Source organism: Salmo salar, chromosome ssa10 (assembly GCF_905237065.1).
Source record: "Salmo salar chromosome ssa10, Ssal_v3.1, whole genome shotgun sequence".
NCBI lineage: Eukaryota > Metazoa > Chordata > Actinopteri > Salmoniformes > Salmonidae > Salmo > Salmo salar.
This window is the reverse complement of record NC_059451.1, coordinates 37,683,765-37,698,693: the sequence shown is the minus strand read 5'-3', so window position 1 is coordinate 37,698,693 and position 14,929 is coordinate 37,683,765. Positions and strand designations below refer to the sequence as shown.

Sequence of the window (14,929 nt, the reverse complement as noted above, 5' to 3'; positions counted from 1 at the left end):
CACTGTAGTCCCCAGGCTTTCCAGCTTCCTGGCCTGACAGACACACTGTAGTCCCCAGGCTTTCCAGCTTCCTGGCCTGACAGACACACTGTAGTCCCCAGGCTTTCCAGCTTCCTGGTCTGACAGACACACTGTAGTCCCCAGGCTTTCCAGCTTCCTGGCCTGACAGACACACTGTAGTCCCCAGGCTTTCCAGCTTCCTGGCCTGACAGACACACTGTAGTCCCCAGGCTTTCCAGCTTCCTGGCCTGACAGACACACTGTAGTCCCCAGGCTTTCCAGCTTCCTGGTCTGACAGACAGGAGAGGAGAAGCTGCCCTGCAGTGGCTTCACATGTTGTCAGCCCAGCCCACACAGACACACTTTCATACTGTACAGTTAAAACCAGACCTAGGTTTTAATAGTATTTTTCTTCTATCAATAGTTCAGCTAAGTTTGATCGAGCTTGCCAGGCGTAATGTAACCAATAGAATAGTCCCAAAAGTTGTTGACGGAACAAAACAATTCAGGCCCCTGTGTGATGTATTCCACTTTCCTATCAGTTGAAATTACACAATTATTGGTGCCATAAAAAGCAGACGTCTTACGTGATAAGACACTTGTTTATCAGGTACATTGACCCCTACATCAACAGCCTCTGTCTAAATCCCAAATGGCACCTTATTCCATATATACTGTAGTGCACTATTTTGGACAAGAAACCTGTGGTCCCGGCTCAAAAGTAGTTCACCATAAAGGTAACAGGTTGCCCATTGGGATGCAACCTCTGGCTCGGCTCAGTAGGAGAGCAAATGTCATAGGTGACATTCCTAAACACTTCCAAACCGGAGGCCTAATTTGAAATGATCTTAGTGAATGGCTCACATGGACCTCTTGATGTTTAAATCACCAGATGAAATCTATTGTTTTCTCCGTAATCAAATATCTTTATCCTTCTCTTTTTATTGCCATATTGCACAACACCAACAATATACTCAACAAGTTGCACTAGGAAAATAAAAGCTATTGTGACTTTACTTGTGCTGGTGTGAAGTCATGGAATGTATTTTATGGCATTGGGAAGATAAGTGTTGTGTAAGAGTACTGAATGTAACATTAAAGGGAGCATATTAGAGAGTTTAAGTGTTAAGTGGACATTAATTAAGTGATAATGCCAGAGAAGCCGGTGGTTGGAGGATATATTGGCATGGGTGTTGTTCGGCAAACTGTGCCAATATATTCTCCAAACACCGGCTTCGAATGCATTATGACTTTTATGCAATAAGTTACCAACATATTCAAATAATGATTGTCATTAAAAACTAAATTTTTATGAATGTATTCATACTATTTAATCTGTCCATGAGATATGGTCCCGACACAAATACAGGGTTGCTACTCAAGCAGGCTGGTCGTTCGTTCTATTGCTTCGGTTGCCAGAAACGCGACCCAGTCGTTAAGTCTTTTTGTTCTAAATCTATGGATGCAACCCAGTCATTCATTCTAAATGTTCCGTTGTCATGATGGCTAGCAATGTTCTTATTCCTTGCTTGCTAGCTAGCCAACTTTGGCTAACAGCCATGCCAAACAGTGAAGCCAGAACAATAGCAAAGTAGCTGTATTCACGTTTGTTTAATCTTATTTCTAGTGAATCTTTTTGGATGCACCCATAACAATGAGCTAACGATGTGCGATTTCACCTGGCATAGAACATGTGCTCTCTCGCCATTCCACTATTGAAAATAGATAGCCAACAACACAGCTAACACTGACAGAAAACTAACTGCATTTCGTGTTTTTCTATTGATATTTTCTTTGTATACAGTTGAAGTCGGAAGTTTACATACACCTTAGCCAAATAGAGAGTGATTTATTTCAGCGTTTATTTTTTTCATCACATTCCCAGTGGGTCAGAAGTTTACATACACTCAATTAGCATTTGGTAGCATTGCCTTTAAATTGTTTAATTTGGGTCAAACGTTTCGGGTAGCCTTCCACAAGCTTCCCACAATAAGTTTGTTTAATTTTGGCCCATTCCTCCTGACACACCTTTTCAGTTCTGCCCACAAATGTTCTATAGGATTTAGGTCAGGGCTTTGTGATGGCCACTCCAATACCTTGACTTGTTGTCCTTAAGCCATTTTGCCACAACTTTGGAAGTATGCTTGAGGTCATTGTCCATTTGGAAGACCCATTTGCGTCCAAGCTTTAACTTCCTGACTGATGTCTTGAGATGTTGCTTCAATATATCCACATAATTTTTCTTCCTTATGAAGCCTTCTATTTTGTGAAGTGCACCAGTTCCTCCTGCAGCAATGCACCCCCACAACATGATGCTGCCAACCCCGTGCTTCACGGTTGGGATGATGCTCTTCGGCTTGCAAGCCTCCCCCTTTTTACTCCAAACATAACGATGGTCATTATGGCCAAACAGTTCTATTTTTGTTTAATCAGACCAGAGGACATTTCTCCAAAAAGTACGATCTTTGTCCCCATGTGCAGTTGCAAACCGTAGTCTGGCTTTTTTTATGGCGGTTTTGGAGCAGTGGCTTCTTCCTTGCTGAGCGGCTTTTCAGGTTATGTTGATATAGGACTCTTTTTACTGTGGATATAGATACTTTTGTACCTGTTTCCTCCAGCATTTTCACAAGGTCCTTTGCTGTTGTTCTGGGATTGATTTGCACTTTTTGCACCAAAGTACATTCATCTCTGGGAGACAGAATGCGTCTCCTTCCTGAGCGGTATGACGGCTGCGTGGTCCCATGGTGTTTATACTTGCGTACTATTGTTTGTACAGATGAACGTGGTACCTTCAGGCATTTGGAAATTGCTCCCAAGAATAAATCAGACTTGTTGAAGTCTACAATTGTTTTTCTGAGGTCTTGGCTGATTTCTTTTGATTTTCCCATGATGTCAAGCAAAGAGGCACTGAGTTTTAAGGTAGTCTTTGAAATACATCCACAGGTACACTTCCAATTGACTCAAATTATGTCAATTAGCCTATTAGAAGCTTCTAAAGCCATGGCATTATTTTCTGGAATTTTCCAAGCTGTTTAAAGGCACAGTCAACTTAGTGTATGTAAACTTCTGACCCACTGGAATTGTGATTCAGTGAATTTTAAGTGAAATAATCTGTTTGTAAACAATTGTTGGAAAAATTACTTGTGTCATGCACAAAGTAGATGTCCTAACTGACTTGCCAAAACTATAGTTTGTTAACAAGACATTTGTGGAGTGGTTGAAAAACTAGTTTTAATGACTCCAACCTTAGTGTATGTAAACTTCCCACTTCAACTGTACATCCATAACAATTATGATGAATCATGATTTCCACTGGCTGAGAAAAGCTGCCAGCCTGTCTGTCTCATGACTCCCAACACATTCATTACCATAGGACAACTGGAGATCCAATTTCAATATTAAAACAATGTTGCAAATGTTGGAGATTAGTAGTGCAAGGTTATTACACATCTCCACTGTTGAAAACCAAATTCTAGTCTAAAAGATAATGCCTAGATGCTTTTTACACTGTAGACCTAGTATATACAGTACACTTCCTGAGCTGATGAGACAGTGGATTGCTCTGTCAGAAGGAACATAATAAATAAGCATTTCAACGTCATAGATTTAGCCAGTGGTAACTTATTGATTTTAAACTGGGTGGTTTGAGCCCTGAATTCTGATTGGCTGAAGGCCATGGTATATCAGACCGTATACCACGGGTATGACAAAACATTTATTTTTACTGCTCTAATTACATTGGTAACCAGTTTATAATAGCAATAAGGCACCTCTGGGGTTTGTGATATATGGCCAATATACCACAGCTAAGGGCTGTGTCCAGGCACTCCGTGTTGCGTCATGCATAAGAACAGCCCTTAGCCGTGGTATATTGGCCATATACCACACCTCCTCGGGCCTTATTGCTTAAATAGAAACCGTCTGGAATGCGTTTTTAACCAATCAGCATCCAGGATTAGACCCACCCGTTGTATAAATGTGATAGTACTGTATTCAAACACATACTTAATCACATTCTTAAGATAATCGCAATACTTGAATTAACCTAAGATATTAACAAACATACTGAATGTAACAGTAAAGGTAGCATAAAAAAGGGGTTCAGTGTTGAATGACATTAAAGGTTTATGGTACTAATTACTTGTTTTAAAATAATAATCTTTATCATACTTTTTAGATCAATTAACATTACAACTACAGCAATAACCAATGTTAGCTGGTGACATCATGGTGTAAGCTTCTGATGAGAACGTGTGGCAGTAAATCTAACCAGCCTCAGACACAGTAGGAGAGAGGGTTTTTCTCTTTTCAGAATCACTCTCATTCTTTCTGGCAGCCACAGCTATTTTTAAGCCTCTTCTTGCATTGCTAGCTGTCTTCCCTTAAGACTATAAACTCTTTTTGTGTCGACAACACATTTTTAGACTCGCCGATGTGCAACCACAATGTGCACCTAACTGTGATCTGACAGTGAGTGTATGTACCCCATCCTTCCTGAACTACACACATACATACAAACACACACATACACACACACCAACACGTACACCAACACACACAAACACACACACACACACATACACAAACACACACATACACACACAAACAAACACACACATACACACACCAACACACACACAAACACACACACAGTAAGGAGCGACCGGGATTTTTCCATTTTCTGTCTTATTAATTCCTTCCATTAGAAATCCTCCTAAATTTGACGTGAAGCATGTCATGTTCATTAGAGAGAGTGCTGCTCCCCCCTAGGATGCTGTGCAGTAATGAGATCACTGTGTGTGTGTGTGTGTGTGTGTGTGTGTGTGTGTGTGTGTGTGTGTGTGTGTGTGTGTGTGTGTGTGTGTGTGTGTGTGTGTGTGTGTGTTTGTGTGTGTTGGTGTACGTGTTGGTGTGTGTGTATGTGTGTGTTTGTGTGTGTGTTGGTGTGTGTACGTGTTGGTGTGTGTGTATGTGTGTGTGTGTATGTGTGTGTGTGTGTGTGTGTGTGTGTGTGTGTGTGTGTGTGTGTGTGTGTGTGTGTGTGTGTGTGTGTGTGTGTGTGTGTTTGTGTGTGTTGGTGTACGTGTTGGTGTGTGTGTATGTGTGTGTTTGTGTGTGTGTTGGTGTGTGTACGTGTTGGTGTGTGTGTGTGTGTGTGTGTGTGTGTGTGTGTGTGTGTGTGTGTGTGTGTGTGTGTGTGTGTGTGTGTGTGTGTGTAACACTAACATGGGGCTCTCAGGAGAAAAACCCAAACAACATGATTGCATTAGCACGTCTGGTTCACGGGTTCACCCTCTTTGTTGTCTAGCTACCTCACCCCAGCCTTGACCTTCACATATATCAACCAAGAATAATAAATGTGATTTATTATTGCATGTATTGGGTACCATGATGCAATATTCTACTTACTAACTTGTAAGTGTAAGACATTAATTAGATTTGGGTATGTCATTTTAGGCGAAAATTGAAAAAAAAGGGGTCAATCCTTTAATTCTATTTTCTTAAAACTGCATTGTTGGTTAAAGGCTTGTAAGTAAGCATTTCACGCTAAGGTCTACCTACACCTGTTGTATTCGGCAAATGTGACAAATAATATTGGATTTGATTTATTCACATTACTTTAATAAAATATTTCAGTTGTGTATATTACATTTGTTTTATTATTTCATTCATCATCTCATCTCTAGTCAGCTGCTGCCTATGCTGTCTGACAAAATCACTATTTTACTAGTTCTTCAAAGTAAATAAGGCATACTTTTATGACTGCTGAATACCAACTATCAATCACTTATATCATGTATTTTCAGGTAGAGACACCTCGCGAAGAAACAGCTGCTCTCTATATCCGCTCACCATCACGCGATCTTCTGTCTTTTCCATTTCAGGCATAAAAGAAACACAGGACAAGTACATGAGCAATGGATTATGGTAATTGTAGTTAATTACCAAGTTTTATGCGCTAAACTATGTTTAATATCAGCCTGTTGGAAACTACAACTCCCTACTACATCGCACAGTTCCGGCTGGATCAGATTTATCTCTAGAGAAACTGCAATGTGCGCATTGAACGATAACCGACATTTCGGTTAATCACTCAACACTAATTCATGGTGAAGAAAATGCACTGTTCAAAGGATAGCAAAAAAGCCAGCTATGCTGTACTGTAGTCACCCTGGGGTAGCATGGACATCAACCATGGTTGTTTTGTCAACAGAGAGACACAGTTGACATTCCTAGGCTAACAATGCTCCAACCCAACGGCCATGGGTAAAGGGGTTGGGGGAGGGTGGCCTGATCTCTACTCACTGTAACAGGGGTGCTAGTATACCTGCATGTGTTTCATGCATTGTTGCATCATTGCACTACTACTGTACTGCACTACTACTACTACTAACCTACTGTATTACTGTACTGCACTACTACTACTACTAACCTACTGTACTACTGTACTGCACTACTATGACTACTAACCTACTGTACTATTGTACTGCACTACTACTACTACTACTAACCTACTGTACTACTGTACTACACTACTACTACTACTACTAACCTACTGTACCACTGTACTGCACTACTACTACTACTAACCTACTGTACTACTGTACTACACTACTACTACTACTACTAACCTACTGTACTACTGTACTGCACTACTACGACTACTAACCTACTGTACTATTGTACTGCACTACTACTACTACTACTACTACTAACCTACTGTACTGCACTTCTACGACTACTAACCTACTGTACTATTGTACTGCACTACTACTACTACTACTAACCTGACTGTACTACTGTACTACACTACTACTACTACTACTAACCTACTGTACCACTGTACTGCACTACTACTACTACTAACCTACTGTACTACTGTACTACACTACTACTACTACTACTAACCTACTGTACTACTGTACTGCACTACTACGACTACTAACCTACTGTACTACACTACTACTACTACTACTAACCTACTGTACTATTGTACTGCACTACTACTACTACTAACCTACTGTACTACTGTACTGCACTACTACTACTACTAACCTACTGTACTACTATACTGCATTACTACGACTACTAACCTACTGTACTATTGCACTGCACTACTACTACTACTACTAACCTACTGTACTACTGTACTGCACTACTACGACTACTAACCTACTGTACTACTGTACTACACTACTACTACTACTACTAACCTACTGTACCACTGTACTGCACTACTACTACTACTACTAACCTACTGTACTACTGTACTACACTACTATGACTACTAACCTACTCACCTATTGTACTGCACAACTACTACTACTAACCTACTGTACTATTGTACCACTGTACTACACTAGTATGACTACTAACCTACTCACCTACTGTACTGCACAACTACTACTACTAACCTACTGTACTATTGTACTACTGTACTACACTACTACTAACCTACTGTACTGCACTACTACTACTAACCTACTGTACTATTGTACTACTGTACTACACTACTACTAACCTACTGTACTGCACTACTACTACTAAGCTACTGTACTACTGTACTACACTACTACGACTACTAACCTACTAACCTACTGTACTGCACTACAACTACTACTAACCTACTGTACTATTGTACCACTGTACTGCACAACTACTACTACTAACCTACTGTACTATTGTACTGCACTACTACTACTACTACTAACCTACTGTACTACTGTACTGCACAACTACTACTACTAACCTACTGTACTACTGTACTGCACTACTACTACTACTAACCTACTCTACTACTGTACTGCACAACTACTACTACTACTAACCTACTGTACTACTGTACTGCACTACTACTACCACTAACCTACTGTACTGCACAACTACTACTACTAACCTACTGTACTACTGTACTGCACTACTACTACTACTAACCTACTGTACTACTGTACTGCACTACTACTACCACTAACCTACCGTACCACTGTACTGCACTACTACTATTACTAACCTACTGTACTACTGTACTGCACTACTACTACCACTAACCTACTGTACTACTGTACTGCATTACCACTACCACTAACCTACTGTACTACTGTACTGCATTACCACTACCACTAACCTACTGTACTACTGTACTGCATTACCACTACCACTAACCTACTGTACTACTGTACTGGACTACTACTACCACTAACCAACTAACCTACTGTACTGCACTACTACTACTCCTAAGCTACTGTACTACTGTACTGCACTACTACTACTAACCTACTGTACTACTGTACTGCACTACTACTACTACTAACCTACCGTACCACTGTACTGCACTACTACTACTACTAATCTACTGTACTACTGTACTGCACTACTACTACCACTAACCTACTGTACTACTGTACTGCACTACTACTACTAATAACCTACTAACCTACTGCACTACTAGTACTGCTAACCAACTGTACTACTACTACTAACCAACTGTATTACTGTGACACACTACTACTAATACTACTAACAACCTGTACTGCAGTACTAATACCGCTAACCGACTGCACTATATGAATGCACTACAACTACTGCTACTAGAATACTAAACTGTTCTGCACTACTACTACTACCACTAACCTACTGTACTATTGTACTGCACTACTACTACTACTACTAACCTACTGTACTGCACTACTACTACTACTACTAACCTACTGTACTGCACTACTACTACTACTACTAACCTACTGTTCTGCACTACTACTACCACCACTAAGCTACTGTGCTATTGTACTGCACTACTACTACTACTACTAACCTGCACTACTACTACTACTAACCTACTGTACTGCACTACTACTTCTGCTAACCTACTGTACTACTGTAATGTACTACTACCATCCTACTGTATTACTATACTATACTGCACTACTACTACTATTACTAACCTACTTTATTACTATACTGCACTACTACTACTACTACTAACCTACTGTACTATTGTAATGTACAGGTAACTGCCAAAATAAAGGAAACACTTGAGTAAATGATGGATACAAAGTATATTAAAAGCAGGTGCTTCCACAAAGGTGTGGTTCCAGAGTTAATTAAGCAATTACGATCCCATCCCCAATGACGGGATGGGGGCCCGAGTTCAAACGTTTGGCAACCACTGGGCTAGACTCACATTCCTACTCTATGCATGTCTGGTACTTGAGAGTACTGGAAGTAGTGTCAATAGGTAAAACCCATGCCATTGTGTGCCTTGTGTGCCGTTAGAAGAGGAAGGTTGGTTGGTTGCGGAGGGGTTCGAACAACATGAATGCTGAAAAGGCTGTGTGAGAGAGAAGCTCTTAGAATCACTGGAATTCAGTCATTGATGAAGAAGCCCAGAACAAACAGAGTGAGAATGTTCCTTCAGAACACAAACAACTTTCCTCAGAACACAAAACCTGAAAGGGTTCCAGAATGCTATCAAGACTCCACACTATTTCCAGACTGTCTCAAGTCAGATATCTCACTATTTTTACAAGCAGTGAGATGTTGGGAAGATTCCACAAGTCAACATCTCATGATACTAATATGAGTGAACAGCAGAGCGAGATCAGACACCGTCACTGCTGACGGATCACAACAGGATGGATCATTACATAGCTAAGATCTGTTTAGGTTGGGAGAGATAGATATAACAGTAAACAAACAGAACACTTAGTTCAAGCAGGGATTTGATTCATTTCATGTGTCACAGCATTGTTTCCTTAACATCCTCAGTTTACAAAGTGATAAATGTAGACCTCGTGCCTACAACACTTTGTCTCTGGAAAATATCTCTGCAAAGCCATACTACTACATGCCAATAGAGGAGCAATCCCAGAAAGCAACAGTGGTTGATGTCAATTTAACCAGTTTACAACCAGTTCTACAGTCTTGTAAAGACGTCATTTACATTTTGACAATAATGACTTAATTTGGATCGTAGGAAATAGAAAGGAGAGCGGGTCAATCTCTGGCCATAAAACACTGCACCTTCCTCTGTGGTGTATCTCAGGCGCAGGTATCCACAGGAAGAGAATTACAGAATCTCTATGGTCTAGGACTAGGCTTTATCTGGGTCTAGGAAACCAGCCTTATAGTCTATGGAAAAGACTACCCCAAGCTATACAATAACAGGCAGAATATTCTCTATGGAGGTCATATTTTAGGCCGTCATTGTAAATAAGAATTTGTTCTTAACTGACTTTGCTAATTAAATTGAGGTTAAATAAAATAAAATAAAAAATATCATGGTGTTTATTCACTGTCTGCATCGTAGATGTCAGGCAGCAAGAAGCCTGATTGAAATGACCTAATTCCAACCAGAAACCTCACTGGGATGATTTCCATTTGCTAGTAAAATTGTACTCTCTAGTAATTTACATTTTAGCAGACACCCTTATACAGAGCAATTAGGGTTAAGTGCCTTGCTCAAGGGCACGTTGACATTTTTCACCTAGTCGGCTCAGGGATTCTAACCAGTGACTGTTCAGTTTCTGGCCCAACGCTCTTAACCGCTAGGCTACACTTCTCTCTGCACGCTTCTCTATGGTGTATCCATAGAAATACAACAATACTTCTCTATGGTGTATCCATAGAAATACAACAAGACTTCTCTATGGTGTATCCATAGAAATACAACAAGACTTCTCTATGGTGTATCCATAGAAATACAACAAGACTTCTCTATGGTGTATCCATAGAAATACAACAATACTTCTCTATGGTGTATCCATAGAAATACAACAAGACTTCTCTATGGTGTATCCATAGAAATACAACAAGACTTCTCTATGGTGTATCCATAGAAATACAACAATACTTCTCTATGGTGTATCCATAGAAATACAACAAGACTTCTCTATGGTGTATCCATAGAAATACAACAAGACTTCTCTATGGTGTATCCATAGAAATACAACAATACTTCTCTATGGTGTATCCATAGAAATACAACAATACTTCTCTATGGTGTATCCATAGAAATACAACAATACTTCTCTATGGTGTATCCATAGAAATACAACAAGACTTCTCTATGGTGTATCCATAGAAATACAACAATACTTCTCTATGGTGTATCCATAGAAATACAACAAGACTTCTCTATGGTGTATCCATAGAAATACAACAAGACTTCTAGGCATATACCGCATATCTCTGGAGGTATCATTGATATCATTGTGTTACTCACTGTCTGCGTGCGATGGTGATGGCAGGGCCAGACTGCCAAGTAGTAGGATAAGTGTGGCCCCCCTGGCGAGGGGAGATTGTGCCCATCGGTGGCTCAGTGCCATGGTCCAGGTGTTGGCACGCCTCTCCTCTGCTCCTCTACCTACACTCCCTCTCCGCTCGATGGATAGCAGCTCACGCAATCATAGAGTGACACCTGAGAAAGGAGACAGAAGAGAGGTGGGGTTAATATTGCATGTTCATTTTGTGATTTAGCATACAGCCTTATCCATAGACAATTACAATAAGTAACACAACCAACCACATAGCACAGTCATTTGTGCTACACAGATCTCAGTCTCTCTATTGGTTAAAGTCCCACAGTCTCTCTATTGTTAAAGTCCCACAGTCTCTCTAATGGTTAAAGTCCCACAGTCTCTCTGATGGTGAAAGCCCCACAGTCTCTCTATTGGTTAAAGTCCCACAGTCTCTCTAAAGGTTAAAGTCCCACAGTCTCTCTAAAGGTTAAAGCCCCACGGTCTCTCTAAAGGTTAAAGTCCCACAGTCTCTCTGATGGTTAAAGCCCCACACTCTCTCTATTGGTTAAAGTCCCACAGTCTCTCTATTGGTTAAAGTCCCAAAGTCTCTCTAAAGGTTAAAGTCCCACAGTCTCTCTAAAGGTTAAAGTCCCACAGTCTCTCTAAATGTTAAAGCCCCACAGTCTCTCTAAAGGTTAAAGCCCCACAGTCTCTCTAAAGGTTAAAGCCCCACAGTCTCTCTAAAGGTTAAAGCCCCTCAGTCTCTCTGATGGTTAAAGCCCCACAGTCTCTCTGTTGGTTAAGGTCCCATGTCTCTCTGAAGTTAAAGCCCCTCAGTCTCCCTGACGGTTAAAGCCCCACAGTCTCTCTAAAGGTTAAAGGCCGACCGTCTCTCTGTTGGTTAAAGTCCCACTCTCTCTCTGATGGTTAAAGTCCCACAGTCTCTCTGTTGGTTAAAGTCCCACAGTCTCTCTGTTGGTTAAAGTCCCACAGTCTCTCTGTTGGTTAAAGTCCCACAGTCTCTCTGTTGGTTAAAGTCCCACAGGCTCTCTGTTGGTTAAAGTCCCACAGGCTCTCTGTTGGTTAAAGTCCCACAGGCTCTCTGTTGGTTAAAGTCCCACAGGCTCTCTGTTGGTTCAAGTCCCACAGTCTCTCTGTTGGTTAAAGTCCCACTCTCTCTCTGATGGTTAAAGTCCCACTCTCTCTCTGAAGGTTAAAGTCCCACAGTCTCTCTGATGGTTAAAGTCCCACAGTCTCTCTGTTGGTTAAACTCCCACAGTCTCTCTGTTGGTTAAAGTCCCACAGTCTCTCTGTTGGTTAAAGTCCCACAGTCTCTCTGTTGGTTAAAGTCCCACAGTCTCTCTGTTGGTTAAAGTCCCACAGTCTCTCTGTTGGTTAAAGTCCCACAGTCTCTCTGTTGGTTAAAGTCCCACAGGCTCTCTGTTGGTTAAAGTCCCACAGGCTCTCTGTTGGTTAAAGTCCCACAGGCTCTCTGTTGGTTAAAGTCCCACAGGCTCTCTGTTGGTTCAAGTCCCACAGTCTCTCTGTTGGTTAAAGTCCCACTCTCTCTCTGATGGTTAAAGTCCCACTCTCTCTCTGAAGGTTAAAGTCCCACAGTCTCTCTGATGGTTAAAGTCCCACAGTCTCTCTGAAGATTAAAGTCCCACAGTCTCTCTGTTGGTTAAAGTCCCACAGTATCTCTGATGGTTGAGGTCCCACAGTCTCTCTGTTGGTTAAAGTCCCACAGTATCTCTGATGGTTGAGGTCCCACAGTCTCTCTGTTGGTTAAAGTCCCACAGTCTCTCAGTTGGTAAAAGTCCCACAGTCTCTCACACACAAACAAACACACACCCACACACACAGACCCACACACACATACACACACTAATTAATCATCTTCAGCATGCTAACAGTTGAGCACCTCCCTCTCACAAATGGACCGCAAATCACAAAAGGCACCATGCTTATGCAAGCCAGTTATGTCATTATCCTCCCATTTGTCTCAGATAGACAGAGCCAAACATGAACTACAATGGCTGCTGTGCTGCCAAGCCTGCCATAGGTACAGCCAATCTCTGTTTGAAGCCTGTCCAAGGCAGAGACAACCAGGAAGGTTTAACTCTTAAATCCCTATTGGCCCCTGTCAACATTAGCTCACTAAATAGAGAATAGGATGGCATTTGAGACGTATTCTCCTTGGTGCCACTGCCATGCCAGCCCCATACAGCAGCTCTAAATGTCTCCACGGCGGTGAAGGAAAATGACTAACGCCTCGATGCTCTCCATTTATCCCGGCTTATTCCCATGTTATTACAGGAAATCATGCACCTGGAACGGAAAGCCTGCACGAGGCGCTTCGGCACCCAGCTCACAACTCCACTGATTCCTCATCAGTGGTGGGGTGTGTGTGTGTGTGTGTGTGTGTGTGTGTGTGTGTGTGTGTGTGTGTGTGTGTGTGTGTGTGTGTGTGTGTGTGTGTGTGTGTGTGTGTGTGTGTGTGTGTGTGTGTGTGTGCTCAGAGCGGAGGTGGAGGTGGGGCAAGCTGCAACCACTCAGGCTTGTCCTAACCACTCCCTTCTACCTCCCTACTCACACACAAAAAGGGGAACAGTGTAGTAGCCAGGCAGGGTTGTATTTGTCCCTCATTTCCCTGCTTCCTCAGCCCAAAAAATACAGAAAACATGTTTTCCTCAAATGTGCTTTGGGTGAATGCTGCCTTTCATGGAGATACAGCCAGATAGTGGGAGGTGAATGTACTGCCACTCTTAAGCCATTCATTTGAAGAAAGTGTTGTCATCTTTGTGGAAAACCTATAATTGAATTGAAGAGAGAGACATTGTTTAGGCCTACATCATCCACTTTCAGCCTGACTAACTGCATATCATTTGACTTGACAGACAGTAACTTATAAAGAACATGTTCATAACAAGAAGAAAGGCAAAATATGACTTGCATGTGAGCTTCTCTCTCGCTCTTTCTTTCTCCCTCTCGCTCTCTTTCTCTCCCTCTCTTTTCCCTTATTCCCACGATTCTGGCAAAAACTTCAGCAATTACAGAACAAACATATCTTTGAAACTTTGAAACGAGACGGTTTTCAAGAATCGTGACGAGTATTTTGCCAGCTCACTCTGAGATGAAGGCATGGGAAGACAAAGAGTTTGGTTGAAAGTATCTCGCGGCATCAACGGCAACAGCGCTCTCTGCTCCAAATCATCTCTATTGTGTCTCCGAACAAGATGGTGCCACTGCATCAAACCTGATCACTGCTCACTGAGACAGCTAGCTAGGGAGTCATCCCTTTCATCTGAGACTTCATTGATTCAATAACACCTCTAACTTTCACCCATCTTGGCAAACAGACTCATGAAACATACATTGCCTGACTGCGACTTTCTGGGACTGACAGTATTATTTCATACTTTGCATGTTGTTTTCTCCAGTGAAGCTTCAACAAACAAGTCTCAAAATGAACAATATGAAGATTGGGATTGTTTTCCATTGTGTCCTAATGAACATAACCCAGAACCATCTCTACGGGTTAGAAAATGGAGGCGTTCTTCAGTGACGAGGAAAGACAAACAAGCATACTCAGTCACTCCACATAAGCTAGACTACCTTCCTAGACCCGTGATGTTGGAGTGCTTTTTCACACACACACACACACACACACACACACACACACACACACACAC

At 41.6% G+C, this 14,929-nt stretch overlaps 1 protein-coding gene across 17 annotated transcripts in view; it reads right to left on the bottom strand.

The window, feature by feature from the left end:
- The window catches only part of ptprfa (protein tyrosine phosphatase receptor type Fa), a 370,993-nt gene that overhangs the window by 224,047 nt on the left and 132,017 nt on the right, over nucleotides 1-14,929 (bottom strand). For 16 of the 17 annotated variants that reach the window (XM_045687724.1, XM_045687723.1, XM_045687731.1 and 13 more), the window contains exon 2: nucleotides 11,222-11,416. In XM_045687724.1, coding sequence (XP_045543680.1) covers nucleotides 11,222-11,324 — 103 coding nt within the window. In that variant the 5' untranslated portion in view covers nucleotides 11,325-11,416. Of the gene's footprint in view, nucleotides 1-11,221; nucleotides 11,417-13,830; nucleotides 14,048-14,929 lie in introns of all 17 variants that reach the window. The other variant, XM_045687725.1, reaches the window with a different exon arrangement.